This window comes from Coffea arabica, chromosome 8e (genome assembly GCF_036785885.1).
Source record: "Coffea arabica cultivar ET-39 chromosome 8e, Coffea Arabica ET-39 HiFi, whole genome shotgun sequence".
Taxonomy (NCBI): domain Eukaryota; kingdom Viridiplantae; phylum Streptophyta; class Magnoliopsida; order Gentianales; family Rubiaceae; genus Coffea; species Coffea arabica.
The window spans coordinates 3689205-3698447 of NC_092324.1; the positions used below are offsets into that span (position 1 = coordinate 3689205).

Genomic DNA, 9243 nt, shown 5'->3' on the forward strand with positions numbered 1-9243 from the left:
TTAAAATGGGATTTAATTCAGAAGATTGCCAAAAGTTCAAAACTTCAAGTTTCAGGGAAAAAAAATTTTTTTTTTTCTTCTTAAACCTCTCCTGCAATCGTTTTCCATTATCACCGGCAGCTACCACTGGACACCTCCACTTCAGCCACCACCGCTGAGGTCTCCACTGACCATCAACGGCAGCAACTCCCAGCGGCAGCCACCAGGGTGTTCACTGGAAGCAACCATTCGGCTGCAACACCATGCTTCCGCTGCTCCTGTCTTGTTGCTGCACTTCTTTTTCCAGCAGCACCGGCAACCACCACAAGCCACCACTGTTTTAGCCACCACCACTGAGGTCTCCATTGACCATCAATGGCAGCAACTCCCAGCGGCATCACCAAGTGGTCACAGGACGCAACTTCACGGTTGCTTCACCATGCTGCAATTTTCCTTGCAGATGTTGGCCGCTGCTCTTTTAACCCACAGAGCTCATAGCTCTTCTACCCAGCAACTTCCAAGAGGGGTTTAACCTCTCTCCATCACCAAGGTGAGCTACCATGGCTCATTTGGCAGCAACGGCCGGTGACAGCAATTTGCAGCCGCGATATCGCAGCATCCGCAAGTTTGCAGGTTTTTTTTTTTTTTTTTTGTTTCAATGATCATCCTGCAACTTTTGCAGATGATCAACTATGACTATGGGTGACCCAAATCCACGAAAGAAGGGGAAACCAGGTGCTTGTGAAAACTTGCAGCTGCGGCCGCGGCTGCTTCATGCACTTAACGCAGGTTTTCAAAACCTTTCATGAAAACCCTTTTTTTTTTTTTTTTTGAAAAACGAAAGTTAATTTTTTCCATAATTTCGCATATTAATTAAATCCAATCAGTAGTATTAATCCATGAATCCAAAATTGCCTAAAATCATACGTAAAATTCTTAGGGATGGCTCTGATACCACTGTTGGGTTTTAGGGACACTACGCAGCGGAAAAATAAAAATTTTTCCCTAAAGCTATCCAGGAATCACCCTAGATTTTACGTATGATGTACTAAAGGTAGGGTTTTAGGATTACCTTAATCCAAGCGCCGTCTCCCTGCAGCGTTGTTTGAGGATGGTCAGCCCCTGAGCAGTCCAGTCGTCCTGCCTCTACTGATATCCACACTAGAGCAACCCTGGAACAACGTTATCCATTGAGTTTCAAAGTTTAACTGAGTTTCCACAGATTTCCATGACCAGGTATATTTTGTTGTCAATGAGGTGTAAATCAAAACCTAGAAAATCAGTATAACGCTAAGCACCCTATTATAATCTAGAAAATTTGCACGACAAAGTGGTAAAAGTTGTCCACATCTTTGGTGCACTGGAACTTTGATTCATTATGTCTTTTCTGAAGTCAAAATTTTTTTAATCTGGAAAGGAAATAGATTGACCCACACAAAACTACGATGTAATCAAACTTTGGCTTAAAGCACTACAAAAAAGAAAAGGGAATAAATCAAAATGTAAAGGGTTCTTTGCCTGCAATTACGTTGTCTGATCAGGCAAAGAAAAGCAGCACCTTATGAATCCTTTAATGCATAAAAAATAATTGACGACAAACAAGATTGAGCGTGAAAAACACTTTCTACTCTAAGGGAGGAATAGGTTGAATAGTATGAAAAGAGAGAGTGTAAGTGAGAGGTTCCAAATTCGAAACTTCCCACTTACATTAAAAAATAAGAAAAATGACTCTTTACTCTATAAGCAGCATTTTTCAAAGAATTTAAATTAAAGAAATTGTAGTTGAAACGTAATATTTTGAATTTTTTAAAGGTAATGTTTACAGACTTATCAATAAAAAGCTTTGATGTATACTTATTCATCATTACTTTGCAAAAGAATATGTCATCCAATTATTTCAAAGTTTAACGGGGTAGTTTTCACAGATTCTCTCGATCCGGTATATATTTTATTGTTAGTAAGGTGTAAATCAGAACCTAGAAAATCAGTATGCCAGCTGAGTACCCTTTTATTGTCTAGGAATTTTGCACCCAATTGTTTCATTAAAATGAAGAATTATGCTTTTCTTTTGTGAGTTACTGCAGTTTTCTTTCACAATATATTTTCTAGGTACAATCTGTTATCCGGAAAGGAAATAGGTTGACTCAAAGGAAAATCAAGCGGTAATCAATTTTTTTGGCATGAAGCACTGGAGGAAGAAAAAACAGAGGGATAGAAAAAACAAATTAAAATAAAAAGTGTTCTCCTGTGGTTATTTGTAGCTATATATATATATATATATGTATATATGTGTATATGTATGTAGATTTATGTATGTATGTTCAGAATTTGGTGGCTACATGCATATCATGTCATCAAGGCTATCATTTAATATAGGTAACGTATTCCAAAGCAACATTCTCTTGAAATAAAATTCATTGCTAACAAAAACGAGTCATACCATGAATAGTGCTGTATAAAAGTCTATGAACTAAAGTTTATGTTTCTACTCTTTACTGATAATTTCATCCATTAAGTGCCTCTAAGGTCCTAATACCAGTTGTTAAATTTAGCTCATTATAGTTCTTTTGAACTTATGATTAGAGACATTTTATCATGTTCTTGAACTTGGCAAAGTTTTTGCCCATAATAACCTTAACCAAATTATAGTGATCTTTCCAAATACTCTTTAAAGAACATTATTTCCTAGAAGCCCGTTCAATAATCACCTTAAGAGAAATTGTAGTTGATTAAAGTTTAAGTTTTGCCTGCAATACACAACAAATTTCTTATCAATTTTACACAACAAATTACTTTGCAGGTTTAGTAAAGTTGAAGCTTAATAAGAGCAATTCATTCTACTCGGCCAGTACTCAATGCATATCCTCCTTTTTGCTCATTCAATGCATCAATTGTTAATCGGGGCCACAAGAATGCAGCGTCTGTTAAATGATGATGAAAATAACTTTTCATAACTTCAGACCAAAACAGTTTGGGCGTTAAACATTTTCATAAAAATGAGTACTCGAAAACTCTGGATGGAAAAAACGCTGCCAATATGGGGTTCTTGCCTTGTTAAATAAGGACTTTTTGGTTGCTTCCTGTTGGATTATATAAATATGTGAATATTATTGAGTAATTATGATTGATGTTGGTTTTATAATCTTTTTTCTTCTGTTGGTTTTGTGTTATTAATAACCTCAAAGTGGTTTTTATTTTAACTGTATTTTAAAATATATATTATCTTCTTTCTATGAATATGTTAATTAAGAGAAAGATTAGTGACTGATTAAATTTCTGGTTGTTAAACTTTTGTTTGCATATTAAACAGTCTGATTGCGCTTTGTGAATCCTTAAATGAGTAAAAACTGATCGGTGACGAACAAGATGAACATAAAAATAGATTTTTTTATTCTCTAGATAGCATTTCCAGTATGAAGAATTTAAACTAGAGAAATTTCAGTCAAAAAGTAACGTTAAGAGGCTCCTTTTTTTTTTTTTTTTGCCTTTTCTAAACGTAATTAGAGACTTTGGTTATAAAGCCTTTGGTATATACTTATGCATTATTACTTCACAAAAGAATTTATCATCCAGTGAGTTCAAAGTTTGCCGGAGTTTTCACAGATTTCACGAACAAGTATATTTTGTTGTTAATAAGGTGTAAATTAAAACCACGAACCAACTGAGAATTTGCATGACAAAGCGGTAAAAGTTGTCCAATTCAAGGGAAGAATTATTTTCTTTGGTGCATTTCTGAAAAATTGTTTTGTTATATCTTTTGTAATGTCAAATTTTCATCTGCACAGAAATATTTTAACCCAAACGTAATCTACATTGGAGAAGACCTTAGCCAAAAAAAAAGGAAATAAATCAAAATGTTTCTGTGCTTTTGTACCCAAAAAAAAGAAGGTTCAGAATCCATATGATGTTCTTGAACTTCACAACGTTTGTGCGTATATTAACCTTAAACACAATATATATATATATATACACACACACACATGTATGTATATATATATAGTGTTCTTACCAAAAACAAGATTTAAAAAAAGAAAAAGAACTTATACCATGAAACAGCCTTAAGATTAAACATTTTTTTTAGAAGAATCGATTTTATTGCCTCAAAACAGTTCTTGAGGAGGACAAAAACCTGACCTCAACAGTACAAGCCAGCTACGAGACACCTACTTACTTAACTCGACGTCGCCAAATAGACGGGTACGATAGTTTATCTAACCGATATTCGCCTCTAACTACACTTGAAAGGTCCCTGAAATATTCATAAATACATACCGACTCAACCAAGGCACACCCCACATTGGCCAGAACATCTGCAACAAACATTAATTAACTCCAAAGTTTCAAATCTCCTATAATAATAGGAAACCATTTTTTCTTAAAAGCCTATTACCTGATCGCTTTTTTTTTTTAAATGAATTTCAAAAGGGCTCAAGCAAATAAAAATATGACCTTAGTACAGTCTCAGTTTGATTTTCTTCAGAAGTTTGGCTTAAACTTGAAGGAATTCTACGTAAATAGTAGGATTACGGCCGGATCGGACGTCGACTGCTAACTAGGGCAGAATGATCGTAGCCCAGGTTGCTGTATTTATTTCCATACAAAAATATTGCATTATTACACCACAAATTTCGCTGTCCACTGGTTAAGGATTTAGAAATTTCTGCAAATTCGTAATTTTACACGAGCTTTTGCATGGTACAAAGTACAATACAAAGGAGAAAGTTCATGCTAATATTTTAATTTTTGTTTTTTTCTTATAATTGTGACTTTAGATTGAGTTATATATATATATATATAGAGTGAAACTAAGAAATAGGGAATAAACAGTCTTTCAACCTGTCTCCAAACAAAACATCAAAACAGACATTGGAAATTATCAATACCTTAGGTGGATCTGGACTTTTCCAAAAGAAATCAAATGAAGAATGTTTGATAATGCAAAAATTTTATTCGATTTGAGTGATACAGGGTAACTTTCTGCTGCACAAAATTTGCTATTGCAATACCTTTTGGCTTTTTCCTTTTATCTTTTTTAGCTTAACAAGAGCAATCCTGCCACTCCATGGCCATATATGCCCTTTCAAGTCAAAAATAATTTTTTTTTTGCTCATTTAATGCGTCAGGGGTAAATTGGACCACAAGACTCATACTATTTCAGTATTTTGGCTCTTTTAAATGATGAAAATAACCTTTGAAACCTTCAGACCAAAAACACTGGATGAACAGAACATCGCAAACCATATTTTATTTTTTTCTGCAAACAATTTGTTCTAAACTTTTTTTTTTATATATAGGTAGCGATTCTCAAAATATTTGATTGCAAACAAAAAGGTTAATTACATCTACCTCTCTTAAAATACGGTCAAACTATCAAATGGACCCTGAGATTTCACCAAAGAACAGTAACCCCTAAAGTAACTTTCATTAAATCTCATGTACGGAACTTGATAAAAGACCAAAAGGTATGACCTAGAATAAAGTAATTTTAAAACCAAAAAGAAACAATTCTTAAGTTACTTATATACCCTTCTTAGAGGGAACAAGCATAAAGGCATGTCTTTTTCTTTGCCACTTACCCTATTGTCTTATTAACTACACTCGGTCTCTATTAAACTATATATTCTCCACGGCACAAAGTTTAACCTTTTCATTCTGATTATTCTAATTCGTCAAATTGAATGATAAATCTTCCCTCATAATTATTGATAATGATTAACCAAGGTACTAGAAGTTTATGGCTATGCTATTTGGGTGGTTGAGGTCATAGGCTTGAAAAATCATTTATCCTGTTCAAAGTTTTGCATGGCCATTTTTTGGGGTTTAAATTAAAAATATCACTCATCGACATCACGATCTATTACTGGAAACAGTTCACAGTATTTCGAAAACATTTCTAGGGCATATATATATATATATATATATGCGGGTTTTTTTTGGCTATCATGCAATATTCATGTTTGGTTTGCATAGGTTTTCAACTTTGTGTATATTCCATGTATGTGAACTTAAAATGGTTCGTTAATATCTACAGAATGAATCTGTACAATTATGCTTGTACAACTAGGGTTTTTGTTTTTGTTTTTTTTTTCATTTTTTGAACCAAAGAATGGTTTTGCAATTAACAACAAAAAGATGTGGTTTTTAATTGTTTGAAAGTGCATAGAGTGGTATGTTTTAGATACGAACTTTAAAGTTAAGAGTTCAATGAAGTATTCCGCTGTTACTATTTCTTGAATTCTTTTATGGTTGTTGAATTTTTGCTTCCCTGGAATATTGTTATCAACGAAATGAAAATCCAATCATTAAAACGATGAGTTTTTATAATTATTTGCAAAGTTTTTTACCGTATCTTTTAATGTTAGACTGGATCCGGCCTTGCAAGTGTAATGTATTGTATCACTCTTAATGGTTGCTTTGGCTGATTTACAGCAGCTTTTAATCTTGTAATGCCTCGGCTTTTGGTCTGCTTTGTTAACATAGAAGAGCTGTCATTTATTGGTGTACAACTGGTGGAAATTGTATTCAGAAATGGTAATTTTATTTTAGTCAAATGTCATTGTGTACTCCACTCCTACTCATACTTTTACTCTAACTTATTTTTTAGGAGGAGGCCCAACTGACTCAAAGGGGAATCGATAGGGATTGAATTACCATTTGACCAAACGGGTGCATTAAGCATTCATATGAATTCGAAGAAGTTACATAGTGGCAAAGCGATGAAAAGTCCCATCCCACCAACAGTTATGGTATATATATATATACTAGTTTTTTGCCCTGACGCTGTGCGTCAGGTAGCTGGGATTTCTTAATTTACTATAATGGGTATTAGTCTGGAAAATTGGAGTGTGAGAGGAGTAATTAATTTACTACAATAGGATTTGTTAGATATAGTGTTTTTGTATGTGCATGGGGAATGGACATATCGATGAATAGATTTAATGAGAATTTTAATTATGATTTAAAGGTTTTAATACAAACAAAAAGAATGTTAAAATGATGGAGTCACCTGAGAAGTGGCATCGCGAGAATTTTAATACGAGTGTTAATTATTTTCCAGTTTTACAATTTTTGTCGTAAGGCGTAGGAGCACAGGATAAAAAGATATATTTATAAAGGAAATAGATAAACTGTCACCTGATAAAATGATAGATGTAGTAGAACATTTCTAAACAAGAACGGCCAAAATGAGAGGAAATTGTTTTGCATGACAATATGGACAACTTGGAACATCGGGCAATACAGCAGGTTCTGTAGCTATTGTAGTTAATGGATCAGTCGCAGCTCGTTTTCTAGACCGACGTTGCCTATGCAATGATGGTTCACCAGCATCTAAATTTGTTGATGGAATCTCGTTAGCACCATCAGCAATAGACGCAGATACATTTTGTTCATTTTCCTGCAAACCAGCCAAAGCATACTTAAGGACCATGAATTCAGTGTGGCTAAATCAGTCAATCTGAATTGTAATAGACAAAAACTAATATCTCACCCACTGGTTAGTCTAGCCATAGTACATGCCTAGATAAAACCACCGGTAATATAAGTAGTCTAACATTTATTTTATTGCAAGGGGTCTAAACAACAATCTTATTGCATGAAAGATGCTCAAAATAAGCACAAACATACGGTTGGAAATTGCTCTGCATCACTGAGCAATACTGCAGGCTCTGTAATTATTGTGGTCAATGGATTAGTCACAGAGCGTCTTGTACGCCGACGTCGCCTATGCAAAGATGATTCACCAGCATCTGAATTAGTCGTTGGAACCTCGCTAGCACCATTACCAGCAGACCTAGATATATCTCCTTGATTTTCCTTTAAAACAACCAAAGCATAGTTAAAGATTGTGAGTTTAGTATGCTTAACTAAGTCAATCTCGTTTGTCTTACCAAAGTACATGCTTAGGCTTAACCACTGTTAACATAAATAATTTAACATTTATTCCAAAAGATTTAAACAACAATTTATATTGCATGAGACATGCTCAAAATAAGCACAGACATACAGCTCGAAAGTGCTCTGCATTGTTCTCTGCAAATGACAATATTGAGCCCGAACCTAATGAAGATTCAACGACACCCATATTTGGCTGATTCACAGCATTTCGGTCATGTATATTAAAAGCTGTGACAGCTAATGTACACACTCCTAATGGCGCATCATTCTTTGTCCCACGCTGAGCAGCAGCACGTTGCTCGCGGCTCCTTCGAGTTTTTCTCAGCACGAGCCTCTTCCAAACTTCCATATACTCTATTTCGACCCATTCTCAAAGCATATTATACACAGCTGAAGCGGAAACCAAACAGACTCCTAAAATGAACTATACAAAAAAACCACAGCAACAAAAAAAAATTTCCAGCGAAGCCAATCAAACAGTGAAGTACTTCAAAACCAAAAGAAACTTTCCCAAGTTATTTCCGAAGCTACCAAAAAAAACCAAAAAGAAGAGTGAAAGCTAAAAAAAAAGATCCTGCTGACCGCATAAATTGTTCAAGTTATTTCCGAAGCTGCGAAAGAAAACTAAGAAGAAAAATCAGAGCCAAAAAGAGATTGAGCTCACGGCCTAAGTTTGCTGAACAGTAAAGCACTTCAAAACCAAAAGAAACTTTCTCAAGTTATATTTGCTGAACAGCTGAGAACACAAGCAAGAAAACAATGAGAGCAAATTGGTGACCGAGAACGAGCAAAAGAGAATAAGAGCCATGCGGACCCACAAACCGCTTCGGACAGCAACGACCAACCACGCGTGTAAATTAAAAGAGAGCCACCTGGACATAAGTGGGAATGTACAACGAAACCACTGCCACCCATCATCAAAGGACGAAAAGGCCCCTCAAAGCCAGACAAATCACGGCATAACCGGCTCATCTGCACTGTTCACAAGGCGTTGGACGCTTTATATATGTAAGATATACATTGAGTTATCACTTTCTTTTTGCTTCAAAGTCCGCGGGTCATCCTCCAATTATCCAATACAGAGGAAAATTGCTGAAGAACATGAACAATCAAGGGACATTTCATTTTGTGAAAACACTTGTTCATTAGTTCAACAGCAGCCATATCTAATGCAGTTAGTTGGGCATATTTAATGCTAGTACTAAAATGCGCATACTCTTTTTTGCATATTTAATGCTGCATCTGGGGTTGGTGGGGCAACAATACCAGTACTATTTTGCTGTATTAACATCCTCAAGTTGGTTCAATGGTGGTCTTGTAATGATTTTGGTCTCTCGCATTTAATCTTTTTCCTTTTCTTGGTCTTGC

At 35.1% G+C, this 9243-nt stretch overlaps 1 protein-coding gene across 1 annotated transcript; it reads right to left on the reverse strand.

Moving 5' to 3' along the window:
- Positions 1-6746: 6746 nt before the first annotated feature.
- LOC140012871 (uncharacterized) lies at positions 6747-8723 on the reverse strand. Its single transcript, XM_072061290.1, has 3 exons — positions 7985-8723; positions 7606-7794; positions 6747-7375 (listed from the first exon to the last, which is right to left on the reverse strand). The coding sequence occupies exons 1-3, from the start codon at positions 8222-8224 to the stop codon at positions 7145-7147; spliced, it is 660 nt and encodes a 219-aa protein (XP_071917391.1). The 5' UTR covers positions 8225-8723; the 3' UTR covers positions 6747-7144.
- Positions 8724-9243: the final 520 nt, after the last annotated feature.

Coding starts and splice junctions, on each gene's coding strand:
- LOC140012871 (XM_072061290.1), bottom strand. CDS start 8,224: ATGGAAGTTTGGAAGAGGCTCGTGCTGAGAAAAACTCGAAGGAGCCGC. Junction 7,795..7,984: donor ATGCAGAGCACTTTCGAGCT/GTATGTCTGTGC, acceptor GTTGTTTTAAAG/GAAAATCAAGGAGATATATC. Junction 7,376..7,605: donor ATGCAGAGCAATTTCCAACC/GTATGTTTGTGC, acceptor GCTGGTTTGCAG/GAAAATGAACAAAATGTATC.